The sequence below is a fragment of the Coturnix japonica genome, chromosome 3 (genome assembly GCF_054131305.1).
Source record: "Coturnix japonica strain WE chromosome 3, WE-NBRP24, whole genome shotgun sequence".
Taxonomy (NCBI): Eukaryota; Metazoa; Chordata; class Aves; order Galliformes; family Phasianidae; genus Coturnix; species Coturnix japonica.
In genome coordinates, this window is record NC_140665.1 from 99,435,059 (window position 1) to 99,448,458 (window position 13,400).

The 13,400-nt window shown below is 49.2% G+C and overlaps 1 protein-coding gene across 10 annotated transcripts in view; it reads left to right on the top strand.

Annotated features, from left to right (window-relative positions):
- The first annotated feature begins 463 nt into the window (after positions 1-463).
- OTOF (otoferlin) overlaps positions 464-13,400 on the top strand; it is a 59,072-nt gene continuing 46,135 nt past the window's right edge. For 6 of the 10 annotated variants that reach the window (XM_032443686.2, XM_085544176.1, XM_032443687.2 and 3 more), the window contains exons 1-3: positions 471-695; positions 2,887-2,945; positions 7,870-7,958. In XM_032443686.2, the coding sequence (XP_032299577.2) occupies positions 617-695; positions 2,887-2,945; positions 7,870-7,958 (227 nt within the window). In that variant the 5' untranslated portion in view covers positions 471-616. Of the gene's footprint in view, positions 696-2,886; positions 2,946-7,869; positions 7,959-13,400 lie in introns of all 10 variants that reach the window. The other 4 variants (XM_032443685.2, XM_085544178.1, XM_015859849.3 and 1 more) reach the window with 3 other exon arrangements.

The following is a 13,400-nucleotide window of genomic DNA, read 5'->3' on the forward strand; positions in this document are numbered from 1 at the left end:
CACTTCTCACTGCAAAAGGGCTTTTCTGGGTAGTTTCCAAGCAGAAAACACAATGTGTTGGGCTCCCAGCCCTGCCTTCATGCTTGTTGATTGTCTTCCTCGAAATAAAGGATGAGTTTAAGGTTCCAAGAACAGTGTGATGTGCAGCCCTACCAGGCATGACCCTCTCCATACCAAGTCCACACTGTCAAGCTGTTATCTATGCCCCTCGCCATGCACTCCCCATATCTTCTCCCACTGATATGGTTGACCCTTAGGTTTCAGCTTGCAGTGCTCCCAACTTGATGCCTCACACGTAGGGGGAGCACTGCCTCAGTTTCCCCACTGGAGTCCCTCTCTCAAACCCTAACAACTGAAGAGGGGTGATTCTTGCAGCCCTCCCCCTTCCCCCACCCAACCACCTCCTTCTCCAGGGAGGGAAGGGGAAGGCGGTGCTGCTGCTGAATAATTGAAGAATTCGGTGCTGGAGGAGGGGGGGTGTGCACCGTGTTGTGCCTCGGAGTGCAGCTGGGAGCGCGGCGAGCATTGCACTGAGCATTGCACCGAGCACTGCGCCGAGCATTGCACTGAACGTTACCCTCAGCGTTGCACCGATCCCAGCGCATCGCCCCACACCATGGCTCTGCAGCTGCAGCTCCGCACCGTCTCCGGCCTCCGCGGCAGAGCGGATCGCATCGCCAAAGCGGCTTTCCGAGGTAAGGGGAAGGGGCAGAGGTGGAGTGCTTGGGGGTCCCGGGATGGGCTGTGTCTCATGTTCCCCAATGGTTGCACTTAGGAAGGGAAGGGGTGTGAGCACTCACTGCCCTGGGGACAGGGATTTGGGCAGTGGGGAAAAGGGGGTGAACCCCACTTTGGGATGCTCCCTTGTTATGCCATCCCGTGTTCTCATCCCTGTTTTCCTCCTGCATAGAGAACTGATGTCACTGTCACTCTGGGCAGGGTGACACCAAACTTCAGAGCAGTGCTTCCTTCCCCTGTGCTGGAATGTCTTGTCTGGCAGCCTGCTGCCATCAGCTGCTGGCCAAACAGGAAGATTAGCCTCATGTATAGGGCAGAGATCACCTCTGTATGCTGCTGGGGATGCTTCATCCCCTGCTCACCCTAAGCACCCATGGGATTTGTGACCAGGACACTCAATGTCACCATTAAACCCAGTCTGAAAGGAGAAGCTCCCAGTAATCAGACTCAACAAGGCTGGATCCTGATGGCAAAATCTCACTGCTAAAAGGGGGAGCCATCCCTGGTTCTGGTGTGAAGCTGGGACAGGACCTTGTGTGGGGCTGCATTGCCCTGTTGTAGGGCAGGGACTGGGATGATCATTCTGGGATGATACTGAAGCTGTATGATCTTTATGGGAAGATATTATTTTCCTGAGACATCAAGGATTTTGTGTGTGTTACTAATAGTGAGACAGGAGCAGGGATTTACCCACCATCTAGAGCCTGTGGCTCATCTCCCTGTGCCTCCCTCCTGGGCCAGGTGTTGCATTTGCATCACATGGGAGGAAGGAGCTCAGAGTGCAGCAGCAATACAGTCTTTTTGTCAAGAGATGATCTGCTCCTTGGTATTTAGTGCTTACTGGTGTTTAGCATCTCCATAGCTCAGCCTTTGTTTTCCCCTTGCTCCATGATCATTTGGGAACAACAAGGAGCAGAGTCAGGATATGGGAAGTCCATAGCTGTTGTGAAGCTGTAGTGTATTGGGTTTTGCCCAGATTGGCTATGGAATCTCCTCCTTGGCGATCTCTAACAGGCCCTGGCTGTGGTGCTGGGCACCCTGCCTTACTTAGGTGGCTTTGCTTGGGCAAGAGGGGACCAGAAGGACCCAGCAAAGTCAACCACATCAGGGTCCTGGTGTTCTGTGACCTCAGTGCCAGGCTCAGGGGAGCATCCCAACATGGACACTTAGTTTTTGGGCTGAAGCCTTGAGGAAAGAGTCTCTTTTCTCCAGTGACTCTAGAGGGAGCACATCCCTTTAAAGCAGCCCCACAAATGAAGTGAGGTGTCCACCTGAACAGGCCCATCCCGGTGCAGGTCATTTCTGGTCCCCAGCTTTCTCAGCCAGGTGTCCCTTCTCCAACCCCTGTACTGCATCTCTGAACAAAGCCACAGTCCCTCCATAGAGCACACAGCAAAGGCTGGGTCCTGCAGAAGGCATTTGCAGAGCAGCACTGTGCTGGAGCACAGCAGTGCTCTCCTTCTGGTGCTCCTTCCAGGGGCTCCTCCTATCCAGGGGCTGCTACATCCACAGGTGGATTCCCCAGAGCTGGGGGTACCCCACTAACTATTGCCATACACCAGAGTCTGTCTTGCTCCTAGCATAGCTTTTGTTCTGAGGCTCTGTGCACTTAGACACCAGGGTTAAGGTGCTGCTTGTCCCCATAGCCAAGGACATTTGGGATCGTGTACCTGATGGCCTCACTCCTGGTCCTGCAGGTGGAGCTGGGTGGCATGAGATCCCTAAGAAACCATCGCATTGATAGCAGGGAGCTGAGAATCGTGATATTTCAATCTGTAGCAACATAAAAGTTGATCCCAAAGGAGTAACATGTGTCCCAGCCTCTGTGTACCCTGATTAAGGGTCGCCTGTGCTTTCCTGAGCACCAAAGACTTCCCAGCAGTGTTTTTTATTACCTAGGAGACAGCATTCCTTTCCAGAAGGAAAAAGCCTCTATTTGTTTCAGTGAGAGACTATCAGAATCTTTATAACTTTCCCTTCAGCACTGCTGTGAAGTAGATCTCAGCCACAAATACTGATCTGGGGTTACACTGTGGGTGATGCTCCATGGGGAAGCCAGTGTCAGCATCTCAAAGGACAGCACAGATGTGGAGCAGCTCCCCCCATTCACTTTGCCTCAACCAACCTGCTCCTCCTCTCCCCCTGCAGGGCTGTCCTTCTACACCCGGGTGATGGAAAACTGTGAGGACGAGGCCAGGTTTGACGAGGTAAGAGAAGCAATGTTTTCCTCCTACTCTGTCTCAACCATGTGGTTTCCTTTGCCATGACTGCTTGTCCACACACACATCCTTATTCTCCAGAGGTATTCCCAAGGCAGCAGTAGTTCTGTGCAAGCACAATGGGATAAAGGCAGTTCTAGGGGAAGATCTCAAACTTAGGTGTGCTCCAACACCTCTCTGATGGGTGCCCAATGGGTCTCTTGGACCAAACATTCCTTGCCTGTGATGGGGGGGGGGTGTCACTGTGGGATGGTCCTGCTGCATTTCCCATGGTGGCAGTGATCCAGGCAGCGTGATTCTGCTTTATTCCTAAACAACAACCTGTGTTGTCGGCACTGAGAAATGCTGTGCTTGCAGATCCCTTGCTTAAGGGGGAAAAAGCCCTTCACATCCCAAACCCTCGTGTTGGGTGCCTGCAGGTTTGTGGATCAGCCTCCAGCTCCCAGTGTTGGGCTTGGGAAGGGAACAAGAAGGTATTGGGTTTGAAGGAAGGAACTGCAGCCCCAGCTCTGTGCAGTTTCAAAATGCAGCCTTGCTTTCAGTCATTAGCAAGAACATAACCAGAGAAGACTGAAATAAGGTCACCCACACAAGCGGGGAATAGAAATACTGTGAAGAAGTCACATACGAAATGGAAATACATATTCAAGAGAGAACTGGAGCTTCCTTTGATTGTTTTGTGTTTCACACAGAAGTTAACCTATTCCCGGGGGTGGAAGAACAGAGGATCCTATAAGGAAAAGGAAGACTTTTAAACTGTTTATGGCTTTCTAAAGCTTTTTTGCCCTAAGAAAACAAGCCTTGACATTGGATGTGGGAGGTGTCTGCAGTATGACCACCTGGGAATGTGTGCTGGTGGAGCTGGCAGCCCTCTGTGACTGCAATGGGGCTGCAGTGGTCAAGCACCCCTTGCCTGGATATGATGAGAGGTGGGCAGCCATTCCATAAGGCACTCAAGTGCCTCAATGTGTGCCATGCTGCTAAGCATACAGGTCCCAGCATAGCACCCATGGCACAATGCTCCCCAGGGGATCCAATGCGATCTACATTGAAAAGGGGGCTCCACTTCTGGGCTCAGCCAAACCTGTAGGATCAGTTGTAGGTGCTGGGATGAGGTTGCTGCTGGTTGCAGCTCTGCTGCAATCAAGACATTTGAAGTGCAGCCCTGTTTCCTACTCCCCTATGAAACCTCTCATTTGGTGGTGGATGGAGTTCCATGCAGCTGGCAGCCGGTCATGAGTGGTCAGCCATTGGGCCAGCCCTGTGTAATATCTTTATGGGTGATCTGGATGAAGGTATTGAATGCATCCTCAGTAAGACTGCAGTTAACACCAAGCTGGCAGAAAGCATTGATCTTCCTGGTCCTGTGATGGGGTGAGAGGTGGTGGCCCCAATTTGCACTAGGAGAGGTTCAGGTTGAACATTAGGAACAATTTCTTCTCATAAAGAGCAGTGATGCAGTGGCACAGCTGCCCAGGGAGGTGGTGGGGTCACCATCCATGGAGCTGTTCCAGAACGGTGGGGATCTGGCACTGAGGGATGTGGGCTGTGGGTATGGGGAGGGTGTTGGACTGGGTGATCTGCGAGCTCTTTTCCAACTGTAATGCTTCTATCATTCTATGATAAGCTCCCACTGGGAGCTTCTACAGGGAAACACCGAGCCCATCACCTTCCCAGCCACTGCTTAACATTCAGGAGAAGCCACTACCAGGCAGAATTTGGGCTGCCCCAGTGGTTTCCATTTGTTTGTATTCACTCTATTTCTTTTGCAATTATCTTTATTTGTCGCTTAATGAATTATGCAGAACCTGTGCCTCTCCAGAGCCTGGGGAAGAGAATCTCTGGCTCTTCCAGGGGCCGAATGCAGTGCTTTGGCTGTTTTGCACAGTCAGGAACAGTTGTATCCTGTCCTGTGTGCACCCTGAGTTGTTTCTTCTCCAAGGGAAAATGGGAAGGGCAGAGACTTCTGGTGATGGTGCTGAGCATAGAAATCTGTGACTAGCTTCTATGTGCTCTTTCTTGCCTAAATTCAGTTTCTCCTGAAGGGACCAGGACAGGCTCACTGCTATGACCAAGAAAGCTGAGACCCATTGCTTCAGCCTTTGACATGAACTGCTGGATTTGTCCCTGAGCCAGGAGAGAGGAGGCAGGCAGGGCGAGCATGCAGCCAAAGCTCCCAAGGGGTGCAGGAAAGGTAGACCTGCCTTGCAGAGATGCCCTTTTGCAGCACCTTTGAAGCAGGCTCACTAAAAGCATCTGGCTTCTGCATTCTGCAAAGGCATTTCTCTGCCTCTGTATTATTTTTTTTTCCCTTTGTTAACAAAACAGATAAAACTGACCCGGTAAACATCACTTGCTTAGCTTTGCAAAGGGCTTTTAAGAAGACTCTTAACAATAAAACCAGCAAGGAGAATTAACAGAGAGCCAGGCAGCATCCTAAAGGGACATCAGTGACTCACAGAATGCATGAATCCTGGGATGCTTGGGGCTGGGAGCACCCCTGGGTCCCTCTGGTCACTCCCCTGCCCTACTGGGCCACCCAGTGCATCCCAGCATCTTGGACAGGGGCTGCCCTCAGCACCTAATGCAGCACACATCATCATTAACCTCCTTGGCAGGAATGGTGCATCACTGGCTCATGTTCCACTTAGTGTGCATTGGCACCTCTGGGTCCTTCTCTCCCAGCTGGGTGATAGTGCTTGTGCAATGCTGCAGCTCCCAGCCCCACTCTGGGGATGTGACACCTGTGTGGACACCCACATGGGCCTGAAGCAGATGGGGAAGGGGGAATAGCAGCTTGTCCTGGCAGCCAACTGTGACCCACATCCACATTCATCACATCAGTGTCTGGTGACTTGAGATCTTGTTCTCCATTTTCTGTGGCTCCCTCCAGCCTTACATCCAACTGAAGTCTACATTAGACTTTGAGCACAGCATCCTCAGGGGATAAATGGACAAGGTTTGCTGCAGGATACCATAGAGCATGGAGTGTCAGTAAGATGGAGGGGGAGCATGACTGACACCCCAATCCACTGGGAATGGTTTTCCATGCCCTGGAGGTGATGGAGAATGGTTCCAAGCTGGTGAAGGACTTTGTTCTCAGACTGGGGACGAGTGATGTTCATAATCTTGATAGTGGATTTGGAGGAATTCTGGACAACTCTCTGAGAAGGTTGTTCTCCTTTAACCGAAGTAATCAGCTGAATTGGTGTCCAGAAACAATAGGAGGGCTGTGACCCCCTAAAGGAGAGATGTCAGCAAGTTTATTTCCCAAGGATTGCAGGCAATACTCTGCAGACTGTGTGAGTGGCTGCAGATTGGTGGCCATCCCTGCACTGCTTCTCCTCCTGGGGCTGCAGACCTCTTCATGCACACAGAGCATGGGGTACATCAAGCCACAGATAATGCCAGAAAGAAGGAACACAGCAGATTGTATCTCATCCCTGAGGTTTGCTGTTCTTCCCAGTGTGTGGCTTTGGCATTTGCTCACTGGCTGCAGTGTGAACATAACCAAATGAGCTTCATGGTGTGCAAAGCTCAGTGGGGATGCTGGGAGCCTTTCTAGGTCACTGCATTTTCCAAGTGACTTTATTTGTTGTTCTGCTGCCTAACAAACCTCTAAAACCAAGGGGGAAGCTGATGATTTGTTATTTCTGTGCTTTGTCCTGGCAGCCCTACCTCAGCTGCGAGATCTGTTCATTGATCACAGAGTGAAAGTTGGCTATAAAACCCAGAGGGCAAGGGACAGCCTTATTCCAGCCTGCAGCCCAGTAGCAGGAAGCAGGGACTCACCCACAGGCGTACATAACAGAAGCAGGGATGATTGTTTGTTCCAGTTCCCCCCCAAAATATAGTCTGAGGACAATCACAGAATCAGAATCAATGAGGTTGGAAAAGACACCTAAGATCACAAAGTCCAACTCCAGCCCATCCCCACCATGACCACTGACCATGTCCCTAAATAGAATCATAGAGCTATTAAGGTTGGAAGAGACCACCAAGAGATTACCAAGCCCAACCCATGCCCTTCCCACTTTGTCCACTGACCATGTCCCTCAGAGACACATCTCCATGTTCCTTACTTCCAGGGATGGTGACCCCACCACCTCCCTGAGTAGTCAGTACCAATGTTCTTTCTGAGATGAGCTTTTTCCAATAATATCTTCCTTAATGCCCTTCTCCTGAGTGGGAAAGAGCCAGGGTTTATTTCTCCAGCAGCGTCTGTGCTGCAAACACAATTCCCAGCACTGTTACTGGGTGTAAAGTGACATCCCTATTGTGAGGCCATTTCTAGTTTTCTATTTCTGGATATATATATTTTTCCCATTTGCTTCCTTGACTCACTGCAGAAAACATAAAAGGGAAAAAAAATAGCTTGGAAAATGAGTATCAGCGTATTTCTGAAGAGTCACAAATGTCTTCCTGCAAAGTTGCTTGACAAGCATTTTCCTTTTACGGCTCTGAATGCAGATAACGCAGGTCCCACTGCCTCAGCACCCAGGACACCACATCCCCATGCAGCCACGCATCCATCCATCATGGCACTGAGCAGCCTGGTACAAGTTTTGCTTGTCTATGGCATGCCAAAATGGATCTGGGACTTGGGGAAGCAAAGGAAGCTCAGGCTGTTTGGTCTAGCAGAGTGATTTCTTGGCTTGGGGAGGGAAAAAAGACACATATACACATGCAGAAGGGATGAGATTGAAACTAAACATAAAAAAATAAATAATTGAATCCCAAATATACATACATTTGACACCAGGACACATGCTTAGCAAGATCCCCTATAAGACATTCCTGTTTGTCTTCTGATAGCAAGAAGGGTTGGTTAAGATCTTGCCACAGTCCCTTCAGCTCTATCCTCACAGCCTCCAAAACCACCCTGACATCTCCCTTTTGTCCTTTTCCACAGACCTTTCGCTGGCCAGTTGCAAGCAACATCGATGGGAATGAGATCTTGGAGATCCAGGTCTTCAACTACAGCAAAGTCTTCACCAATAGGTGAGAGCAGTTCCGTGCTTTCCTCCCACCATCCCCAGGTTTGTTCTTGGTTGAGCTGGATCCACATCTCTGTTCAGTTTGGGGGCCAGAGTAGGAGGAAAACGCTGGCGGTGTCTCCTGGGTTGGGCAGGTAGTGTGTAGGGCATGCTATATATACTATATATACTATATATAGCTAAACATACACAAGTGAAAAACAAATGAAGAAACAAGACCAACAAGCCAAGAAAATAAGGTTACCTACCTTTGTCTTGATTTAAGTAAGAGCCTGAGTAGCAGGGGGAGAGCTGCAAACACTCCACTGTCAATGTTTCATTGACTTGGAAGAGGAAGGCAAGGAGATGGCTTGCATAAAGTAAAGCCATACATGGAAGCCCAGGGCTTGGGGGATGATTCCAGCTCTGTTTCACTTTTTGTGCCGTAGTAGTGGTTTCTCTTTGGGCAGACACTCCTTTGATGCTTTCCTCAATGTTCTTCTCCCCTGCTGTGACCATGCAGACATCTTTCCCTGGGTAATGCAAATGCAACATATTGCAAAGTGTTTACTCTAGCCTAGAGACAGGTGGAAATCTCCAGCTACCCAACACAAATATCCTGTAAGTGAAACCAAGTGACCTCTTTGTTTTGCTGAGCTGAATATACAAGCAGGTTGGGTACATCAGCCAGCCAAGAGCCACTTTCATTCCTAGGATGACCTTCTACTTTATCATTCTCATCTCTTTGGTTATGTTCCTCAGTTTGCTTTTGACTCATTTGGGTGTGGGGCTGCACGTGCCTGATCAACCCTACCTTCAAGCAACAATTATTGGTACAGGCTGCAGCCATGTCCTGTGGTGCTGGATGGGCTCGAAGTGCCCAGGCTGAATTCTTCATCTCTTTATCTTCCACTAAGACCTCAGCGAGCTCAAATGATTCTTGCTGCCATCAATGATGACTTAAAACAGGTGCCCTATTTTTAGAATTTCCCTATCAATCTTCCCTCGTTAGTGTGCAGCATTAATAGCAGGCATGGTTAAAATGATAATGCTATAAAAACCTATTCCTCGCACACAGCTACCCAACAAATAGGCTCAAAAGAAGCAAACCAAGCCCATTCTGAAGGCTCTGTCCCCTCATGAATCTACCTGGAATGCCATTGATTGTGCTCCAATGTTCAACTGCTTTTCATTGAACACTCCACGAGCACTGCTATGATTTTCCTAGGACTGCTGCCAGGTTAGCCCAGCTCTCTTCATTCACCCCATATGAACACTTTGTTGTGCTGGGATTTCTCTATTATTCCAACCTCATTAAAAAATGCTACCAGTGAATCAGAGGCTGCCAGTTGGTTTGTGATGATTACCCACAAACTCTCCCTGGCTTGGAACAACGCATAAAAATATTTATCCAGTGTGTTTTCCTGCTTTCCATCGTTACAGGTTGGAACTGCTGCTCCTGTTTCTGGAGTGCATTTGCCTTCAAAAGCAGAGTTCCTCCTCCCCAGCAGCTCTGGGGCCAGGCACCGGCTGGAAGATGCTCCTGTCCTGTTGAGGACCCAGAGCAGGACACAGGACATTGTGCCATCAGCCCTAATGGCACAGGGCTGATGTCAGAGAGATGTAGGTCATCACCAGATCTCTGCTGAAGCTTTCCAGAGCTTTTTAATTACCTGTTCCATTTCTCTCTGCTAAACTAAAAAGCACTTCAGGTTAGGAACTGTTTCCTCACGCTGGCATTTACAAACAGAGATAAGATGATCCCAAAAGCATTCCTGTAGCAATGAGGTGCATGAGGAGCAATTAGTCCCTGCAGCCCAGTCCAGAAGAGGAGTGCTATGCTGGTACCAGAGGTAGAAAGGGAGATTCATCACAGGGACTTTTTGCAGCTGTTTTCAATAATGAATTCAGCATGCTGAATAATGAATACTTTATTATTATTATTATTTTCCATAAGACATGGAGCTGTTGGAGAGGGTCTGCAGGAGGTGACAAGGATGCTCAGAGGGCTGGGGCACCTCTCCTATGGGGACAGGCTGAGAAATAGGGACCTTCAAACTGAAGAAAAGAAGGCTCTGGGGAGACCTTACTGCAGCCTTCCAGTGTCTAAAAGGGCTGCAGGAAATGTGGGAAGGATTCTTTATCAGGGGATTCAGTAATAGGCAAGGAATTATTTAATATGAGGGTGGTAAGGCTCTGGCATAAGTTGCCCAAGAGCTGTGGGTGCCTCATCCCTGGCAGTGCTGTAGGCTGCCATCAAGACATTGCAAATTTAAAATGAGGACTCAAAAAATGGCTCTTGTTGGCCAAACGACCCATTATTACGGGTAACTATGAGGGTGAACTTGTTCTCCAGAACACTACCAAACCAATGTGAATCCTCAGCCGTCAACTAATGACTGTAATGAAATACTGTATTGTGGGCTCGTGCAAATGACTGTTAAGGGTCCCTTCCAACTCAAATGATTCTAAATGGGAACAACTGCCCAAGTTTGTTTTCCCTTGAAAACAGTGGCAGATCGAATCCCAAAAGGAGCATCATCTCCTCTTTGCAGTACAGGAATCTATGGGAATGAGGGCTCAGCTCAAAGCCCAAGCATGTGTCCAGTGCCCTTTGAGAATCCAGTCTCAGGAAGGACACGTCTCCTGTAGATCCAAAGCTGTAGCTTCCAGCTTGCACTTGTCTCAGGAGCCTTTAAGAGCTACATGACATGATGAGTAGGTAATGAAGTGGAATACCCATCACATCTTGCCCTTGGATCACATTGTTTGGGTTCAGAAAATTAAGGCCTCAGTTTACGAGGCACCGCCATAACTGCAGCATAGCATTTCATAGAAATGAGTTGGAGGAGCAAGAGGACAGACAGACAGAAGTCTTGGAGAAAAGGGAGCGGAATGGGGAGAAGCATCGCCCTGACTCCAGGGTTTGGAAAGGTGAGCCACGGTGAATAATTAACATGCAACTGATTAGCACTATTTATCAAAGCCCCAGATAAAGGCGTGACACCTGATGCAGATCCACTGTGAATAATGGAGGGGATCTGGTGCCGAGTCGTGGCTGTGTGGCTCATTGCCTTGCTTTTGTCTGCTGCCTCAGTGGCCATCACCATGAAGCTAATTAGATGGTAAGATAATCCTCTCCTGGCCCTGGTGCCCATGGAGGAGCTGTGGGGTGATGGTCCCTGGGAGCTGCTCCCCAGGGCAGTGCTTGTCTGAGTGCCCAAAGGAGGGAATAGAGCATAGAGGTTAGGAGTTAGCTCACAAGGACACCTTAAATGAGTCATGCTGCCCATCACTCCATCACAGAAACATATCTCCAGGCATGGCTGGCAGCAGTTTCTTCAGGAAAAGTATGTAAAGAACCTACTGGTTTCTGTGGTGGCCCAAGGACATTTCCCTTTAGTGCTTCTTCTCTGTCTCTAAGCTGTCCCCTTCTCTTCTTCAGCCAACACTACCCAACATTCAATGGGAGCCATCTTCTCAAGGGCCAACTAGGCTGAGCAGAAGTATGGTGCTCTATGTCAAGCTTTGCTATGCAAACTGGGTCAGTGCACCTCTACAGCCACCACAGTGAATGGAACAGTTAATCACAGACCTACAAGTTTCCACTTTCTGCCTCAAGACCATGGCCAGGCTTGGAAAGTCTCCCAGCCAAGACCAACCAGACTGCTTTGGGGATGCCCTGTCCTGGTGAAGGTGGATAACAGGCAGTGCCACATTCTGATGGAGGTTATATTACTAGTGCCCTTAGGCAACGTGAAATGCTGGACAAAAGGGAAGGACCAATAATGATGAGTTTTACCTGAGATATTTCATCTGATGCCATGTATCCCATTCTGGAAAACATGTGGTAAAGCCAAAAACGTGCTACATGGCCTGATGACCTGATTAGAAGTACTGAGTTCACACAGGGGCCTGCCTATCTCTGTCTTCTCCCTTCAGGTCCCCTGGGTAGACCTGAAAAAAATACCTCTGAAATGGGTGAAAACTCACAGCATGTGGTCCTATAGCAAAGGGCCCTAGGAGATGGAAGCACAGGAGAAGAGTGTGTGACATGGGGCTACACATTCTCCCCATCCCTAGAATGAGGACGCTCCTTAAGGATGAAGAAAGACGCACAACACCAAATATCTTTTGCTCTGAGGAGGTTCGCTTTCCTCCCTGCTGGGCATATGTCACCATTTTCCTCTCCAGGGTGAGAAGCAGTAACTGGATCTGACCAAGGGCGGGCAGCCACCTTACAGAGCTGCCTGCTGCCTGTTGGGTGATGCTGGGGTGGGTGCACAGATAACATCCCTGAGAGAAAACCGATCCACAGAGAGCAGTCGGGAGCTGGCTCCCCTTACCTGATGGGGAGACAAAGAGGCTAATAGCAAGGGCTTTCAGTACGGCACTGCGCTCAGCAGGACAAAAATAGAGCTTTGTTTTCTTTCTTTTATGCTCTAGCTTCTCCAGTAATCCAGACAACTGCAGAATTCACTTTCAGGCCAGCACTTGAAGGGCTGGGGAGGTGGGCATTGCTGGAGCTGGGTTTGCAAAGCAATGGGAGCCACAGTTGCTCTGCTGGGACCTTCCTGCTGCTGAACATAGCAGAGGTAGAGCTTGGAGCATCATCAGTGGGGCAGGGGGTTCACTGCTCTCAAGACTTTTCCCTCTCAGTGTGGGATGCCCTGGGTGAGCAGTGCCCCCAGTGCATGCATGGAGATGTGATTATGGTGCAGAGAATTGTGAAAAGGGAGCAAAGTACCCCTCCTCAGAAGGAACTGAGTATGCTTTTAACCCAGACAGAAGGTTTGCATAACATCACAGCACACTGGCCCCTTGCTTGGTTTGATTTTGCCCCAGTCCAAAACAGCTTATTTGAGTTCCTTTGAAATTTGCATACTTCATTAAGGTCCCCAGACCTTGTTACTTGTTGTCCAGATGGGTCAGTCTCTTGGAGTGAATCTTATGCCAGGCTTAGTAACTGGGAACAACCCAGTAACCTTGACTGTTCCAGCACCATTAAGACATTTTCCCATTTCAATCTCTGAAGGCCGCTTTCCAGTGCAGTTATAGGCAGCTCCTGCGTCAAGCCATTGGTTGTAGGAGCCCTCTGCTCTTGTGTTACTAACTGTGTTGTAAGATGAAGCTGTGCATGTCCCCGCTCATTGCAGGGGAGTTGGACTAGATGACCTTCAGAAGTCCCTTCCAACTCTAAGGATTCTATGATTCAACAGGCATAGGCTCAACAAAGTCTGTCTTCAGACACAGTGGACCGTGGATGATCCCTCAAAATCTTGTGGATACCAAAAGTCTACAGGTCTTATACTGAATTTGACATTTTCATGGTTGAAAAATGTACCTGAGTTTCTTGAACACCCACATACCCATGGGGATGCCCTAAGGTGGACATCTTACATAAGCCAGAAGATCTGTGCTCTGGAAGAGTGAATCTGATGAACTGAGATCCTTCCTGATGTGTCTG